A 17,451-nucleotide genomic window follows, 5' to 3' on the forward strand; every position below is an offset into this window, starting at 1 on the left:
GCGTTCCTTTAAGATCAAGCGTCGGTATTTTTTTGCAAGCGAACACTATATGAAGATATGAAACTATGTCCATCATGATGATGCGTGTACTGATGACCATTAACCCCTTACCACTTCCACTTCTTCCAAACAAATATCATCCCGACGCCAACAATTGATGCAGTTGTCAATGTGAATTTGATCAAAGCCCTTCTTATCATCTCTCCAACTAAGGCATCTCTGATCTCCAAGTGGTCAGCAAAATTCGGGTATGGTACGTCAGGCTTCTTCGAAACTTCAAGAAAGTCACAAAGTTCATCCCATCCCAATCCATCTTCTAACTTGATAATTCGTAGTCTTTCCTTTGGTATTAATGCTTTGACCAAGTTGTTGTAGTCGACGTAATTCTGACGTAGTATCTTCTCATTGTCAGGATGGCCTCGTTTGGTTGTCCCGCTAAATAAATCGTATACTAAGCCGTTGAATCGCCAGTGGTACCATAGACCTTCGTCGAAATATCTCAGGATAGTCATAGGGACAGATGCAAGATAATCATTCATGCCGCCCACTTGTTTGTTGAATGACCTGACCCATTTGTCCGGATCTCGCTCCGTTAGAAGAAACTTCACATTCGGGTCACTCAGATATGCGCTCTGGATTTGCACAGGCATGTAACAGGGCACCTCGATGATCGAATCATACTCCTGAAACCATTTGTCGAATTCTGCTGGTCCATACGGCCTGACGCCAGAAAATTTGTTATTTTCCGCTAGTAATGCCTCTTGAAAGAAAATTTTATGGCTGTGGCCTTTGCTTAGCATGAATTCTGCAGCGTGATAAGGCTTATAACCAAGGATTTTGAAGGCTCGATATAATCCAAGTGTTCCGGTTCTATACCAATGACGAGTGTCAGCAGTTGTAGGAGTAGTAAGAATAGGATTAATTCGTACTTGCTGCATCCAAGGACAATGACTTTAATCTTGGGTTTGACAGACGGCTCTGGCAAATTGTCGATTTTCCGAGCTTGCAGCATCTTTGCTCAAGGAGGGGGTACTTTGGGCCGCATAAACTTCTATAACAAGAGGTGTCTAAAAGATGAAGTCATTCGAATACCGAATGAAGCATTATCTGACGTCGAAGAGTTTAGGCACCTTACGAAACAAACAAAGATATAGTTGGAAATAGTGTTGCCTTCATATAAGAAATTGCGATGCAACATCTAAATCAGCCTACAGCGCTGTTTTCTATTCTAGTATTGTACGCGCGGCGATGGAGCCGCTGTAGATTAGGGCGCCCGCATTGACCTTCGCTACTATGTTGCGCTATATGTTCCTAGTGATACAAGTCTCGTCATCATTCCAATCATAATGTTTTACAAAGTCAAACACCTTTGAAGTCGAAGCTTACGGTGCGCTATGAAGAAGTGGCTGCTTATTTAATGTTTCGTAGTCTAAACGTTATGGGGGGAAAGAGAGAATTGCCTTTACTAAACAAAGCCCACCTAGGTACATTACCTTCCATAACAATCATATATGTCTAATGTTCATTCATAGGAATGAATGGGCTATCGTGTTTCCAAAGCTTGAGATCAAAGAGATTTCGACTAACATGTCTAGACAACCTACTATCGGTATCGCTACCCAAAGGTCAATTAGTTGTGTTGGTAGAAATATTGTCATAGAAGAGAACCGTGTCCCCAAGCTAACATCGTTATGAGCCAATGATGGACAGAGCTATCACTCATGGGACTTGTCGACAAGTATAGTGCAATAATAAGAGAGATAAAAATAAATGTCCCGCCAAAATTTGGCGACTTTAGCTCCCAAAAGAGAAAGTAGATATACGAGTAAATATACGAGTAGATGTTGATTCCAAATTCAACATGTAATCTCACGCGACTCGGGCTAAGCTTCAACCACTGGTCTTGAGTTTTAAATTTGACATCAATCTAACCCAGCCTTTCCAAAATTACTACCTATTCTGTTCTCAATAGCCATAATGTTAGCATTCCCTCTTCTCTGAGCTGTTTCAAAAGCTCGTCGATAGACACCCAAATTTTCTGAAAACAGTGGGCGATAATCTGTCCAGCTTGTAAGCTGGCGGATATTGTCACTGCTGACCCACTGGCTAAAATTAAAAACGATGTGTAGCCCTTCGGGGAATGATGGTGGTGCTTTAGCAGGAGGAACAAACTCCACCCCTCCTCGAAACCCGTACTCCTTCGCTAGGGCTTCCCCCACCTCTCTCACTGTCTCATACCGATATCCGGATATGTTAAATATCTTGCCGTCCACCGCACCTCGATCTGCGTGCTCGGCAATAGCTAGGTAAGCTGTGCCACAATCGTCGACGTGAGTTGCATGCATGATGTTGTCGGGATTCGCTGGGATTTTAAGAGTGGCATTTTCGGCAACTGCTTCAGTCGCAACCCAAGAAAGCATGGCTCCATAGTAGCTACCGCTGCGACCAAATACGCTCGTGGGTCGGAGTAGCACAGCGTCAAAAATATCGCTATAATCGAATATACGAGTACAGTTTTCGGTTCTTTGACGGAGGAACTCTGGAGGATTGGTTGGAGATGTCTCTGTGTGTGGAAATAATGAGAGTGATCCGTGGATGTCCGTTTTCCCATAATCTTTGCAACCAGACGACCAAAGGACTAGAGAGCGAACCCCATTCCGCTTGCTTCTCTCAGCCAAGACCTTGACTAGCGCCAATACGTCGAGAAAATGATCCGCATATCTGGGGAGGTTCTCGGTACAACTTATAATGGAATCAAAAACCGTTGCCTGTTCATAGACGGAATCGAGAAAGCTGAGGTCTGTAAAATCACCCACGACGGGTATGACTTCAGCGGCCTCTAGTTCTTCCGCTGCTTCAGGTTTGCGAATAAGGCCAAACGTTCTCCAGCCGGCTCCGACGAAAGCTCGGCAGACAGCGGCGCCAATGTAGCCGTTTGCCCCGGTCACAAAGACGGTCCGCACCCGGTTGGCTGCGTCTAGAGGCAGTTTAGCGGCCATGCTGAAATTGTAGGCAACTCCTCAGACAGTGCTCTGGAATTATTATTTTTCGACTCAAGTAGTACGAAAGGGGTTTTTTTTTTCTGCCTACGGTTGAGCTGTTATATACCAAAGAACTGAAGAATATGTCGACAATGTTCAACACAATTTTATTTGTAACATCCATAGCGGATGTAGTGGCTGCTGTGATGCATACTTCATGTTGCCCGCAATTGAGTCGGATCAAGATTTGTACCATCGGACCAACCTTTCGCTGTCGGACCAAGAAATTCTGATGTCGGACCACCGGATATGCAATCGGACCAGGGTCCCATTTTATGATTATGAGCGGGATTTTTTTTTTTTTTTTTTTTTTTTGTGGCCATCATCAAATCCCATCTTTATTCCTCTTCTTTTCTTTTTCTTTTTTTATAGGCAACTGTGGCCATTGTACATAAGTACTACTTGGCCCAAGTTTGTAAATGTGAGGATGTCGATCGACTCTTGCTACAGAGCACACGAAGCAGGCTCCCATGATAGGCTAGTGGGATGCAAATCCGCACGGCTAATGGAAGGGAGCCGGCCCGCGGACCGGCCGTGATTTACATCTCCCGGTGTGGAGAATTTTAGAGATTCTCAAGGCCAAGGCAGCGATCATTCTCAAGAATATTAGTATTGGCTAACTGTCATCCATATTATAGCATTCTACATTCTTCACCTGAGAGACGTTACTATCGATTTTAACAAAATAAATAGAATACATAGGTAATATGCCTGTTCATTCGCGCCGTATCACAAATCATCAGGTACTTGACTCATCCTCAAGAAGAGCATCAGGCCACCACGGCGGGGCACTAGCTACGTCTGCGAGTCGTGAACCGCTAAGCCACTGGTATTAATTATGGAACACCGAATGTTTTCTCATTCACTTGAGTTCATAGGGGCAATCCTTTCGTGGTATTGCTCTTTGTGGATTTCGAGGATGAATGTCAGGTCAGGGCGTTGTCCATCTATTCCAATGCCTTTATTCTAAACTTGGATATAATCTCTCTACTAAAGATGCCATACTACATACTGTATCCTTCTAAGTTATTGCGCAGGTAATTCCAAAAGGCGTTTTAGAACTGCATCATCGCTAGGGTTTCCTTCTCCTTTAATGGTTTCGTAGGCGGGCAAAAGCACAGCCTTGTCGATTTCTTTGTACTGGCCATCAGCAACAAAAATCGCGTCTCCTTGTCTGGATGTATCTGCCATCAGATAAACGGCAGCGCGCGCAACTACCAGAGCAGGCTGCGGCACATGGGAGATCGCTCTCATGAGCCCCTCCAAGTCTGGGAGGACGTTGCTTGTTGTCCATGATGGCATCAGAGTATTGATGCGAATGGGAAGCCCCGCGATCTCCGCAAGCCGTGCAAGACCTCTGCCGAATCCTAGGACGCCATGTTTGGCCGTGGCTACATAATTTGGTCAGCACAAGGGACCCTGATCAACAATACATTGCTCTACTCTCCACTTACAATAGTCGACTGCTCGAAGTGGCTGTAGCCCGGTGCTGGAGCCCATGAGGACAATGCTACCACCTTCAGGTTGATCCTTTATATAGTGAACCGCAAGAGAAGCTGTGTTGATAAGACCCCTCAAGCCGATGTCCAACAGTTCATGCGAGGGTTCCTTTAGTCCCCCCTGGTCATCTGTCTCAAGAGCCAAGTAGTTGGCGCGCGGACCGATGCCGGCGTTGGCGAAAACGCAGTCGATGCGGCCATGGTGTTCCTTCGCTTTCTTGAACAGAGCGGTCAGATCATCCCATTTAGCCACATCGGTCCGCACAAAGAGCAAGTCAGGTGTTTCAGTCGACTCGGAAGCCGGTGGTGGGTTAAGATCGCCGCTGACCACTGATGCTCCTAGTGACAGCAGTAGGTTGACTGTTGCGAGGCCTATACCTGATGAGCCGCCTATGGTAGGCTGGTCAGCAGCCTAGTTCAAGGATAATCACTAGAGTAATACGGCACAAAAAAGGTAAATTAGCCGTACCTGTAAGGACAACAACTTTGCCCTTGAGGCTGCTTAAATCCTCGTCCTTAATAAGAAATTCGGTCATGGTGTTAATATTAGGCAAGGCTTGTTAAAATAATGGAGGTAGCGAGACGGGAGAAGATGAAAGAAAATGTGATATCACAAAGTTAAAATACTAAACAAAGGGGTCAGAAGATAGAGGTCTTGGGAGGAAAAGGAGAGCTGCAGACGTACTACTACTCGTTACTTATGCATGTATCCGACAGAAAAGCCACGTTATGACCCCTTTGTCTAAAGCACGATGGTGAAACGAGCCTAGCTCGGCACTTGCCCCATACACCTACACCGTATTGTACAGTACTAGTTTCCGGTAATTATGCCCACAATCCGTCCATATTAGAGGCATGATACGAAGAATACCCAGATATGTATAGGTACCGCCGATCCTGCTCCCGGTGGAACGGTTACAGGGTACTCGAGTAATGAACACCCGGCATGGGTCAGAACAAGAAATGATGGGCGCCGGTTTCTTTTCACTATGGTCTCATCTTAGCCGAATTTTTTTGCCTCTGTAGTGGAAGGATTGGTTCTAAAGAATAGAACAATTCTTCTTCTTTGCAACCTCTCTTCTCCGCTATACCCTTTCTTCATACTTCTTTTACTTTGCCGTTTTTTCTTTTTCTCTAAGAGTTGTCCTCTCTTCTGCTCTTCATCTGCCTTTGCTACCAGCGCTCAACTGTTTTGTCATCATGGTCGAGCCGGCAGGGGACGGCCTACAGCTTCTCCATGCTTCAATAGTGCTGATTATCCTAGCCTGGCTCACATTCATTGCACGGACATCAGTTCGTGTTTGGCGAAAAGCATTGGGCTGGGATGACATTTTGATGTTCATAGGCCTCGTACGTATTCCAAATGGGATAATTCACCCTCTCTGAGACCCAAAAGCAAGCTCAAAAGCAATCTAATACTTTGTAGCTTCTCTTCACAGTAACAGCTTCCTTATGCATTGTCTGCAGCTATCTCGGATCTGGTCAGCTTGCTGCCAAGCTGCATCCCAGTGATATCATGAAAGGAACCAAGGTGCATACTCTTGTGAATCTTCTATTGAGAATCGAACAATGCCAAACTAACCCTCACCAATAGCTCTTCTTCATCGCCGAATACTTCTACGCCTCCAGCACTGTCTTCATTAAGAGCAGCATCGCCATTACTCTCCTTCGAATCGCCGAATCTCGCCGTCGCTACAGGTGGATTATTTGGAGCGTCATCATCGCCACGAGCATTTCCTGCATCGTATTCATAGCCGGCATTTCCAACATTTGTCATCCCATCACTACTCTATGGGGCGAAACCACTACCGGCACATGCAATCTTGAACTTAACAGCGACGTCAGCTTCTTCTTTTCTGCTATAGAGATTATCACCGACTGGACTTTGGCGATTCTGCCTGGAGCCTTGTTGTGGAAGATCCAGATGAAGAGCAGGGTTAAGCTTTCGGTAGCTATGATTCTGGGGATGGGCGCATTGTATGTCTCAGATTTCCTTCTCCCGATCAAAAATTGCCCCACTTCCTTCTGCCGCCATCGCCGCGCCGAATATTCGGAGTGTAACCCTACCAACGCAGTGCAACCCTACCAGGTAACAGACAAACTATGCACCTAGCTAACCGTTCACCAGTGCAAGTTGCGCAACAATTGTTCGGCTACGCTACCTAACTCTGTACAACAACCCGGCAGAGTTCATGTTTGGCACCGGCAGGATTGGCCTCTGGTCCATCATCGAAGAAGGCATTGGCATCGTTGCTGGCTCTCTACACGCTCTTCGCCCTCTCCTCTCACTGCCCATCTTTGGCGGTAGCTCCAGCGGCGGCAACACCAGTGGCTCAGCTTCGAATAATAAATTTATGCGGTCAGGGAGTGGACATCATCCGGGGATGCGTAACGACATTCAATTGGACACGTTTCACCAACTAGCAGATACAGATGGGGATGGGGAGAGCGCCAAGCATATTTTAAAGGAGACGAAGGTTACGATGGAGAGGAGCGATCGAGCTGCTTCACCGGGAGAATACGGCAGGAGTCAGGTCCTAGGGTGGAAGAAGAACAATTTTGAGGGCTGATCTAGAACTGATCCATTTTTTCAGATGGCGACTAGGATAAACGGCGCATGAAACTGGACGAGGTGTAATCTCGACTCGCGCATTGAAAAAGGCGGAGAATGGGAAGCGAAGATTAATATATATGGCATCTTAACGCTAGTCAACTGTGGCTGCAATGGTTGCCGATCATAATGGTGAGAATTCTCTAAGCTCAATATTCACTAGCCATCTCCGTCCTGTCACAAAATGGCAAAGTCTGATACAACACGCAGATTTGGAAACTTTTATGGTCCAGTCACTGATCTCGGCAGTCTTAGTCTCGCTCGGCCCTCTCCTATATGCCCATACAGTTCTCGTCGTTGTCTTGGTAACTTGCCGGTATCATTTTCTCTTCTTTCCCTTCACCAAAACGAAAAGGGACAGGATCAAAGTATACGTAAAAATCTTGGACCTAACACAAGAGTGTGGACCATAATAGGGGTCACAGGCTGGATCCCGTGCCCGTCATAATTAGAAAGCAATATAGAAAATATAGAGTAACTTTCAACCTTACGAGAATAGCTAGCCAGTCACAAGCTGGGATATAGCAAATAATGATTGAATCGCCTAATTAGTCGTTTAGAAGCTTTGTATAGCTTTTCAGACAAACCCTTGGTTGAGCCTGACCCTATGTCGAATCTTGTCTGGTGGACCGTCCCCAACACATAGCCCAAGGGCACACACTACGACCGTGCATGTGCTTGTCTCTTATGCTGCTAATGCCATTCAATATCCTCTTTTGATCTCTTAGTTGGAATCGCGCGAGCTTGTACTTTCAGCTCCTTCCTTTAGTCTCCAATGCTGACACTCGTGGTACTGCGGTACTCACCTTTCTACATGCCAGCGTCAAGGCTCTGAAAAGGTGAGATACAGCCTACCGGTTAACTCCGCCAGATTTCAACTGGAATATGCTATAATAGTCGTATAATCCATTGTTTCAAGCGATCCATCGAAATATGTAAAAACATTACGTGGCTATCTACGGCCGACTAGGGTGACACAGAAGAAATCACTGTCGAGACTGCATAACCTGGAGTTCTTTTTTCCATGAATGATACGATAATGTCTCGTTTGTACCATTGGCTCTAAGAATGGCGAGTATATTACGGCGATGACACGTTATATTACACCAGAATCTGCAAAGCGAAGCTCGACTGCCTATGATTCGAGATGAGTGAGTATATGGGATAGAACGAAACAAATATGTTGCTTGAAAGGCTGCGAACTCGTATAGAAAGGAAACCTTATACTACCATACGGCGCACCTACCTATATAAAGCAACTACGTGATTGGTGTGATTCGGTCAGTAAGTATGCTCCATCAAGAGCAGTAGTTCTAGCATCCCCTCTTAGAGAGTAGATTACCCTGAAATGCCGCCGTGTCTATGGCCTGCTTGAAAGTCTTCATGCCTTGTCAATAGACGACATATTTCCTAACTCAAACTGTCCAAAAAGCGAGACAAGTCATTTTAAATGTCTGTCGCCAAATGACTCTTCCATACAAGCAATGGTACATCATGAATATAATAATTTGGTTGCAGTATCTTCAAAGAAATGCTCTAGAACTCCCAGAAAAGCATCCAATTTGTCTCAATGAACGCTGTGCTTGCGATGGCTGTACTGCTTGACGCATTGTAACACTATATGCTCCACAGTAAATCCATTATTCATGTAAAGAATAGTTAAATTAGATGCATACCGATACGTAACTGTTACTGTCCTCTCCATGTTGCAAACCAGGGGTGGAAGAAAGTACATAATCAACTTGAGACCGACGTTTAAGTTGACCAATACCCTCATTCAAAAACATGGAGACGTTTCGATGCTGCCTAGAAGAAGAAGAAAAAAACGCTAAATAAAGACGCCTGGGGGATGCGCTTAGTTTCTTTAGTTAGTTTTGGTCCCTTGACCGCGTTGTTAGTCCCAAGTCCATCGAAAATAAGCAGCGGATAGAGTGTACGAGTACGGCATACACATTATCTCCACCTGATTGAACAGTGTTGATAGTAAAGAGTACTGATGGGAATACCGGCCATGGACATGCCAAGTGGCCGTTCATTTTTGTAATCCTACTCAATGACAACGCTGCTTTACAAGTTACACACTTTTGAGTCCAAGATGCGTATCGTTTTGATTGTGCTGTCTCTTCGACTACTAACCAAACCAATGGACAGGCCGTGGCCTCCGGAGCAGTTACTCCTAGTAAGAGTACTGTTTGTACCAGAGTTGATGGCCAAGCAGTCATCCTGGATGTACTCGTAGGCGACAACTCCCTCACCCTGGTGCCGATACCTCCGCGAAAACGCGCTATAAATATGGAGAAAAGTGCCAAGTTAATAGACTAACTTGACAAACTATGGGGCGCAAACGCTCCTTGTCCTTGGAAACGTAACTAACCCCCTGAGTTGTTGCATGATGTAGGCTCTCGCCCCTTTCGCCGGCGAACTACCGCATAATGTTGCCCCTGCTACGTAACAAATCCTATTCCAGCTCATTGCCGCCCCAATGAGACCTTTAACTGTGGTAGAGATTCTCCAATACTAAGTGGGGAGTGTATCCTATTTTCTGGAGGGAATATCCCCTATAGCGCCAGTCTTAAGCTAGGAGATGTCACCACCGCCTAGTAGTGTAGAGGCTAGGTTGTCGCTGTGTAATCTCATAGGACGGTAAAGAAAGTCTATCACCCGTAAGGCTTAGTATGAGCATCATTTTAATGCAGCGCTCCTATCATATTGCCTTGGTAAATGATTGCCGTCTACTTTGGATCACCTATTCATTGAGCCACCTTAGTCAAATATTGCTTTCTATGTTGGACAAGAAAGCGGAACCGACCTATCTTACTATAAAGCACGTCAAGAAACATGCTACAATATCTACTTGGATCTTGGTTGCTCTGTCTTGACGTTATTGGGGGCCTATCACAAGGTGCACTTTCTTGGCAGATGTTTTTCTTGTCCCTTGCGGTTCATGCTATCTACGCTAACTCGTATTGCTACTTTCCAGATTTCCGTTTGTTGACTGGTGTGATGGGTCAGTGCAAACTTCTTGCATGGATAATGTACATATAAGCAGCCTTCAATCCAAACCGCTTTCGTTTTTCCGGCTTATTTGACCCAAGACAACACTGTGGTCAATGCGGCTACTTGATCTAAAGATTGCCGATCCTTTCGAGCGCATTCTTAGTGACTTACCTCGCAAAAATTGCTCCATTCTCTCGATTGCGTCCGTCAAGGGACTGCCTTGCGCTGCTTGGATTCGGGACACCTGCATGGTGACTAAGAAGTTTGGTGTCTTAATATTTAATTCTCCCCCAACCGGCACCGAAGTCCTATTTCTGTAGTATCTAAAAAATTTCGCCTCGTTTTGGAGCTTTACCAGATCTTTTTTTGGCCAGGAAGCTCGTGGGCCAAATCTTGGTAAAGCGAATTCTAGTGGCCATAAATCCAAACTAGCAAAGTTGACAGAAGAGAAGGGGATGCCGCCGGAAGGAACATCTGATGCTCTGGACAGTGAAGTCTTTGCTTTATCACAGGTGATTTTGAACGAGGATATCTGTCACATCCTGAGATACTCCCGGCATCGAAGTTATCCAAGCTATGAAACACGCATGTCTACGAGCCTCCAGGTGAGAGATGGGGTAGTTGCTGAGAAGATCCCATGTCCGGTATGCTACTTGAGTGATTTGCTCCAGCACTAGTGCTGGTAAGAAACACGGCCAATGCGATTAGCAAGTGCATTTTCCCGCTCTGTAATTTGATTCAAGTCAGTCAAGGTGCAGCTAGGGGCAAATCCAAAACCATTTCCCATATTTGTTGCTTATTCCGCTACTCCGAGGGGCATAGCAGCATAGGTAGGTATCAAATATCTCCAGTAGGACGCTATAACTAGCTTGAAGAATGATTGACCACAGGCAGAAGTCGTAATTCTATCTATGCCGCAAGTAACAAGACCAGCGAACCCTGATCCTCAGTGAGTTGTTACATTAACGAACTAGATCAAAGATTGTCCAGCTTATCAAATAATACTCATTCAATCTCTTTGGGTAAGATGAAATAGGTTGAGAAACTTCTTAATCGTAGTAATGTTGGATGAGTCCAGAAGTGCAAGTTATATGGCGAAGAATATCAGCGTCTGAGTGGTCGCTAGCTTCCTAAAATATGCACAGGGTGATAGTATCCTGCTTCTGACCATCGGACTTAATGTCTTGTGAAAGGGCCCGTTAGGTGAGGGAATAGAAGCGGCAAGCTCGACGGGCTACCATTTTTGTAAACATGACCGAGCAACCTGGACTGGGCATGTTTAGACCCTATGGAAACCTGTCGGTCAATGCAATTTATTGTGTAAGTACTAGATGTATAATATTGTAATATACTTAAAAGCTATGCAGAACCAACGCCAGGCGTATCAGAAACTCTCTATATGAGCTTTTTGGCACTTACTTTACCCTCTTTCAACATCCGTAAGCCCTCTTCAACGGACTCCAATCCACGTGGCAGGACTTCATGTGGTTGTCCGGTCATTTTACCCTCCGCAATCCATCGACCAACGAGCCGGAAAAAGGCATACGCAAAATCTACATCTTCGCTGTATACTTCATTGCTGATTGGAGTCGCCTGTCCATGCACTGTGCCAAAGAAAGTAATGCCAATAGATATCCAGGGAGGAATATCTCTGTAGTCTAGACGGGGCAGGTAAACAGACATGCGAGCTCCTTCTAGCGCTAACACTTCTGATAGATGCCGAAAACTGTTACTATCATTGATGGCATCAACAGCATGAAAGCACTTCTTCCCTCCAAGTGCAGCCTTCAGATCATTGACGACATTGCAGTTTCGGTAATCGACAAAGTCCGTAACTACGCCAAGCGACTCGATGTATGATCTTCCAGATCCACATACAGCAATGACTTTTTCGAAACGTCCAAATCGTGCCAATTTTAATGTAAACGCTCCAATAGAAGATCCGCCTCCGTAAACGATTAGTGGAGGTTGGACCTGGGCGATCTCTGGGGATGTCGGAAACGGAATTTTGAGCCGCTGGTATAGGCCTATCGCTGCTGTGCACAAGGCAAATGGTATGGTACTGGCTTCTATATCTTGCATGAGCAAAGATTCACCAACATGCACATTTTCTTCTTGGCAACTCACCTTCAAATGAGATATTTGGCGGCAGCAGAAAGCACGTATTCACAGGAGCAGTCGCATACTCCGCATAAGTGCCATTCTCCGTTTGCATAGGATGCGCCGCCGCAACCCGGTCGCCTTTCCGGAATTCGTACACATTGTTTCCTACCACTTCAATAATTCCCGACATCTCATTGCCCTGGTTTATCTCAATGCCAGGAATGAGATGATCGGGAGCTTTCCAATCGCGTGGGTTGCTGGCGCAGAATATGACTTTTATGAGGACCTCATCTGGCTCAGGCTGTGGAATGGGGGTGTCGATAATTTCGCATCGTAGAGGATGCGCTTTGACGATGACGGATTTCATAATGGGCAAGTAGATGAAGCTGAAGGATGTGTAAAAACCGCTTGGAAAAGGGAAAAGCGACGACGTCTGAACAGCTTTTAAATATATCTCTGCCCACTGCCAAACCCTCGTGCTTTGTTGGCTGAGCTGAACTCCGCAAATAATTATCTATACATGTAGCACGGAAGAATTAGTTCATGCGATTTAAATGCCAAAGCAACTATTGCTCCACAATATATTAAACAAGCCGATCTACCCCATGGGCAAAGTGAGGCCAGACATTCTCTCTTACTAGCCCATAAATACGCTGTGAAGCCTCAGATTCGCTACCACGAATATGATGACGATTCATGAAGATCCGCGACTGAATATATCTCTACCACACTAAACACGGCTTTAATACAAACCCACCCACGGAGAAAAGACTTATAGCCGTCATTGCGGAATAAATGAAAGAAGCTTCCATTTGGCCCTCCGGATACATTCCGGATAGATTCTGAAAAAAAAAAAAAAAAACCGGTCTAGCCGACTATCAAACGCATTCCGATTTTATTTTACAACGTATCTAATGGCTCGGCAACATTACAAACATTACTTTAGGCAGAAAGGATAGCACAGCCTAGACTACATGTAGTAACTCTACTACTTTGGCAGCTACTGAAAAAGATTATACACTGTCTTTCAGGTAGGGCGAAACAAGGGTACATTGTAGTTTTTACGTATACAAACAGTAGTATTTCCAACACACCCTACTTTAAAGGGCATGTAAATGGCAAAGATCAATCTGCAACTGAGTGTTTGGGGTCATCATCATCCGTCAAAGAAAAAGCCAAGGCGGCGCTACTTGATGCGGCGAGCAAAGGTTCCCAAGAAAAGGTAGAAAAGGGGAGAAGAAGAAATAAGCTACACGTAGGTATATAGTATGCGTTATCTACAATGGAAGTATACAGATTGAGAAAGCTGTCTCTCAATTCGGCCTTTTGTAACTATTCCGATAAGAGCCAGATTATCACACCGGCATATAGCCCCCATTACTATCTAGAATACTATGGAAGAATAATTGCTGCAGGCTCCCAAAATTGGACTCCATGGTGTCTAAATCGTCCGCTGATTCCATATACCATGATGGATAACTTAACTCTGAATCAATGTCCCCTTGGTAAAAACAATTATCGGAGAGGTTGCCTTGCGATACTTCCACAGGCTTTGCATTCAGCGGTATGTTGGGTGGCTCTGCGATCTCGCCCTCTGCTTCAGATGTATCAATAGAGAGCTCTGTTGGTAAATCCATACCAGAAGAGCTAGACCAGAAGTCTGCTGGGGTAGAAATTGAAGTGCTGATTTGCGGCATCAGAGATATGCTGCCGTAGCTCCTTGGTTGAGTATTGTGCTGTGTAAGCTGTTCTTCCCGGTGCTGGCGTGTGGCGGTAACCATGCCAACTATAGACTCTCGTAGAGGATTCTGCGTCATCATAGCCGGGGGGATTTCATTTAGGGTCTTGACTACGAGACTCCAAGCTCGTTCACACCCAGAGTCCCAAGTCTGCGTCTGAAGATGGATAAGAACGATACCGACAGCATACCATTGTTGGAAATTGATCAGGACCCATCCCCATTGATGCGTTGAGGACTGATATCGCCATTTCCTTATGTTCTCAATGAGAGTTACCGCGGACAGAAATGATCTGTCTCTAAGATCTGTCTGGTCGGCCGATGCCGCTTTCCCAAATATGTTCGTATCTCGCACAATAATGCTGAGGTGGTCCAGGAGCATGCCGAAGAAAAATTCAGTAAAGTGTTGTACAGCACACCCTGTGCCGGCGTTTCCAAAAAATTGGGTGGCCGCCCACTCTCGTGCTTCCTCTATCTTACGCAATGCGACGCATTGCGCTGCCTGCTGCGTCTCTCCAGAAGCCAACAGAGCGGACAATGAAGAGAGCACATGATCGCACAGACGCCGCAGCTCACATGCCATGAGGGTAAAGCTCACATCTGTAAAGCCCTCCCGCGCAGTTGGCTCTTTAGTCATGTTGACTTCAAGATCCGCATCGTTGCAATTTGTAGGCTCCTTGGTATCCAACATGCTGTTGGATATCATAGTTTCAGGGGCATAGCATTGGCTGACGCGAGCGTCGAAACAGCAAATATGCCACCATAATCGTCGTCTCATCTCTGCTTCGAAAAAAGAGACGCTTGGAAAGGTAGCGCCATCGCGATGCAGCCCCACCGATATCGCGGCCCTTACCAAAATACCAGACATCATCCACACAGTCCGCATGCCATACCGATGGCCTGCGCTCTCAAGGTATATTAAAGATGCTTGAGCAACGCATAGGTCGGTCGTCTTGAGGATACCGGCTTGTGATAGTGCCTTCTCTGTTCCGAGCACAAGGCTAGAGAGAACCGTTTCTTTGGCATCATTAAACGCCTCTTGCACCTAGAGAGTTTCGTCAGCCCTGTGTTTCATGAATATTAAATGAGTCTACTGGAACGAAGATGCATTTACATTAGAGTTGCTCAATGAGTTAACGGCTGCTAGAGAGATGGAGAAGATTAAGGAGCGCATCCCTGGGGATAGCTTATCAAAGCCGGCTTCGGCGAGCCGAATTACTTCAGTCATGGTTGGTACATGCAGCACCTTGATAAAAGGATCCACATTCTCAATGTATACCTGCCAGATATAAGACAGGAGATGTGGCGCCGGATGAAATGCAGATTCAAGCAGATTGCTTTGACTAAAGGTGAAGGGTATTTGACCAGATTCTGCCTCGTCTGCCGAGAGACTGTCTTCAAAGGCAGTTAAATCGATGATGTCGCTGGTCTCGAATGCTTCGCGGACACTTCTTAGCTATTAATAAGACAATTAGAAAACGAGCCTACATGGATGCGGTTACGCTGCAGACGCAGAGCTTACCTCGCCATGAAGAGCAGTCCAAAAGCCGTTACTGGTATACAGCGTGCCTTCTTCGCAAACATGAAGACTGCCAAACGAACGACTCAGCTTTTGTGTATTATCATGATATGCGTCCATTGCGTGTATGTCGTGAGACGCCGGGTCTATTTGGGTTGTCGAATCTAGTTTGCTGTTCCTGGCGGGCACATTGCCTGAATTGGTATGGCGAGGTGTAGAATCTTCAGCTCGTGCCTGAGCCTTCATGCCATCGACCACACTCTCTAACTGCCTCAGGCGACTGAGAAGCTCTTGCACCTGAACTTCGGACCGCTTACGCGGCCGAGGCGCCCGAGATGAAGGGACAGATGCGGTTGCTGAGTTATGCTGGCGAGTTGGCATGCGCCCGCTAAAGGGATACAGGCATTCCACGCCCGCTTTAGAGCAGAATCCACACGGGCTCTGTCTATTGCATCGGGATTTGCGTCTACGGCAATTGAAGCAGCTCCAAGAGCTCACCACTGGGCCTTGACTCTCGCTAGAGTTCCGTGAATTACTCTTCAAAGCCTGATGCGCCATCTTCTCGGCTTCGGACAATACAGGATGTAAAAGGAGATGTCTTGGTCCGAACGCAGGTCCGCATGCAGATGCGACAAACAATCAACAACCGAAGTTTGTGTCTTTGTGAGCTTGACGCACCAATACAGTACCCGTGTAACTAGCATGGTAGGGTGCTTACGAAAGAACAGTAGACGACGTGAATTAATTGAGTGACGACATAGTATAGCCAAGAGCGGAGCAAACCCGCCTCGTTGATTGGTTGGAGAGGTCGTGGTCCGAAAGATGGTGGTCCGAAGTCCGTGGTCCGAAGACATTGGACACCTCCGAAACTCACGACCTATATGACAAAGGTAACATAAGCGCGAGAATCGCGGCATTGTTTGCTTACCAAATATAATAAATCCATTAATAATGTCAGGGCGGCTATACTCATATGTTCTTTTTAATGGCTTGGCAGAGGCCCAGGCACTGATGAGAGAGGAAAGTGATATAAGATACCGGTGTACATCGGCCTCGTCAAATATGTGCGACTAACATTTGGGGATCCTCCAACTGATTCATATAATTACTAAATGTGAGAAAAGTATTCTGCAAAATACAAGGACAAACAAACACAATGCCTAATCTGCAACCTTTTGTTCTCTACGCCTCTGCACTGTTTGCGGCCTCTGCAAACCCATGGAAGGTTGCATTTATCCTCGAAGAACTAGAACTCCCATATCGATTCGAGAAAATCCAGGAAGCAGATAAAAAGCAGCAACCTTTCCTCTCATTGAATCCCAACGGCAAAGTGCCAGTGTTGAGAGACCCAAATAATAACAATATCACAATATGGGAGGCAAGTTGAGTTCATAAGAAAAGCTCCTATACTTTCCACGCAGCTAAACCATCTAATATTATGGCGAGTGATTTAGTCTGGCGCAATCATTGACTATCTTATTGATGTCTATGACATCCAACATACGCTGCACTACGCTTCCGGCCCAGAAAAACACTTGACGCGCTGCTGGGAGCATTTCCAGATGAGTGGCCAAGGACCATACTTTGGGCAGATGGTTTGGTATACCACTTTCCACCAGGAGACCCTCCCGTCTGTTATAGAGCGCTATGGTAATGAGATCAAGCGTTTTTTGGGGGTCATTGACGCGCATCTTGGAAGCCAGGGCACAGAATATTTGATAGGAGACCGTGTCACCTACGCAGACATCATGTTCCTACCGTACTGCAAGGGCTTGGCTACTATCATTTACCCAGAACTAGATACATCTCAGTGGAAGAATTATACTGCTTGGATTGATCGCATTTCATCAAGGCCAGCCATTGCGCGTGCCCTGAAAATAATGGACGCCGCAGTGCTGCAGCATAAAGAGTATATTGCATCGGTCGTTGCACAGAAATAGCGT

At 45.9% G+C, this 17,451-nt stretch overlaps 7 protein-coding genes across 7 annotated transcripts; 2 read left to right on the forward strand and 5 right to left on the reverse strand.

Annotated features, from left to right (window-relative positions):
* Nucleotides 1-70: 70 nt before the first annotated feature.
* V8C40DRAFT_282864 (sulfotransferase family protein) lies at nucleotides 71-1,173 on the reverse strand. Its single transcript, XM_083221859.1, has 2 exons — nucleotides 930-1,173; nucleotides 71-870 (listed from the first exon to the last, which is right to left on the reverse strand). Exons 1-2 carry the CDS (start codon nucleotides 1,010-1,012, stop codon nucleotides 108-110), a joined length of 846 nt encoding a protein of 281 aa, XP_083078523.1. The 5' UTR covers nucleotides 1,013-1,173; the 3' UTR covers nucleotides 71-107.
* Nucleotides 1,174-1,787: 614 nt separating this feature from the next.
* V8C40DRAFT_106699 (NAD-dependent epimerase/dehydratase family protein) lies at nucleotides 1,788-3,263 on the reverse strand. The gene has a single exon (XM_083210731.1). The coding sequence runs from the start codon at nucleotides 2,997-2,999 to the stop codon at nucleotides 1,923-1,925; it is 1,077 nt and encodes a 358-aa protein (XP_083078524.1). The 5' UTR covers nucleotides 3,000-3,263; the 3' UTR covers nucleotides 1,788-1,922.
* A 689-nt stretch (nucleotides 3,264-3,952) lies between these two features.
* Nucleotides 3,953-5,149, reverse strand: V8C40DRAFT_234519 (uncharacterized protein). The gene is made up of 3 exons (XM_083213641.1): nucleotides 5,010-5,149; nucleotides 4,496-4,930; nucleotides 3,953-4,432 (listed from the first exon to the last, which is right to left on the reverse strand). Exons 1-3 carry the CDS (start codon nucleotides 5,074-5,076, stop codon nucleotides 4,068-4,070), a joined length of 867 nt encoding a protein of 288 aa, XP_083078525.1. The 5' UTR covers nucleotides 5,077-5,149; the 3' UTR covers nucleotides 3,953-4,067.
* Nucleotides 5,005-7,273, forward strand: V8C40DRAFT_106745 (uncharacterized protein). Its single transcript, XM_083210732.1, has 4 exons — nucleotides 5,005-5,890; nucleotides 5,967-6,071; nucleotides 6,135-6,517; nucleotides 6,669-7,273. The coding sequence occupies exons 1-4, from the start codon at nucleotides 5,741-5,743 to the stop codon at nucleotides 7,108-7,110; spliced, it is 1,080 nt and encodes a 359-aa protein (XP_083078526.1). The 5' UTR covers nucleotides 5,005-5,740; the 3' UTR covers nucleotides 7,111-7,273.
* A 4,238-nt stretch (nucleotides 7,274-11,511) lies between these two features.
* Nucleotides 11,512-12,750, reverse strand: V8C40DRAFT_234525 (zinc-binding alcohol dehydrogenase family protein). Its single transcript, XM_083213642.1, has 2 exons — nucleotides 12,276-12,750; nucleotides 11,512-12,217 (listed from the first exon to the last, which is right to left on the reverse strand). Exons 1-2 carry the CDS (start codon nucleotides 12,616-12,618, stop codon nucleotides 11,544-11,546), a joined length of 1,017 nt encoding a protein of 338 aa, XP_083078527.1. The 5' UTR covers nucleotides 12,619-12,750; the 3' UTR covers nucleotides 11,512-11,543.
* A 648-nt stretch (nucleotides 12,751-13,398) lies between these two features.
* V8C40DRAFT_234526 (Zn(II)2Cys6 transcription factor) lies at nucleotides 13,399-16,210 on the reverse strand. The gene is made up of 3 exons (XM_083213643.1): nucleotides 15,512-16,210; nucleotides 15,104-15,445; nucleotides 13,399-15,034 (listed from the first exon to the last, which is right to left on the reverse strand). The coding sequence occupies exons 1-3, from the start codon at nucleotides 16,064-16,066 to the stop codon at nucleotides 13,607-13,609; spliced, it is 2,325 nt and encodes a 774-aa protein (XP_083078528.1). The 5' UTR covers nucleotides 16,067-16,210; the 3' UTR covers nucleotides 13,399-13,606.
* A 169-nt stretch (nucleotides 16,211-16,379) lies between these two features.
* On the forward strand, nucleotides 16,380-17,448 carry V8C40DRAFT_282866 (glutathione S-transferase family protein; the record flags this gene model as incomplete). Its single annotated transcript, XM_083221860.1, has 2 exons — nucleotides 16,380-16,886; nucleotides 16,963-17,448. Exons 1-2 carry the CDS (start codon nucleotides 16,665-16,667, stop codon nucleotides 17,446-17,448), a joined length of 708 nt encoding a protein of 235 aa, XP_083078529.1. The 5' UTR covers nucleotides 16,380-16,664.
* Nucleotides 17,449-17,451: the final 3 nt, after the last annotated feature.

The sequence above is a fragment of the Trichoderma camerunense genome (assembly GCF_050948025.1).
Source record: "Trichoderma camerunense strain CBS 138272 chromosome Unknown V8C40scaffold_2, whole genome shotgun sequence".
Lineage (NCBI taxonomy): Eukaryota > Fungi > Ascomycota > Sordariomycetes > Hypocreales > Hypocreaceae > Trichoderma > Trichoderma camerunense.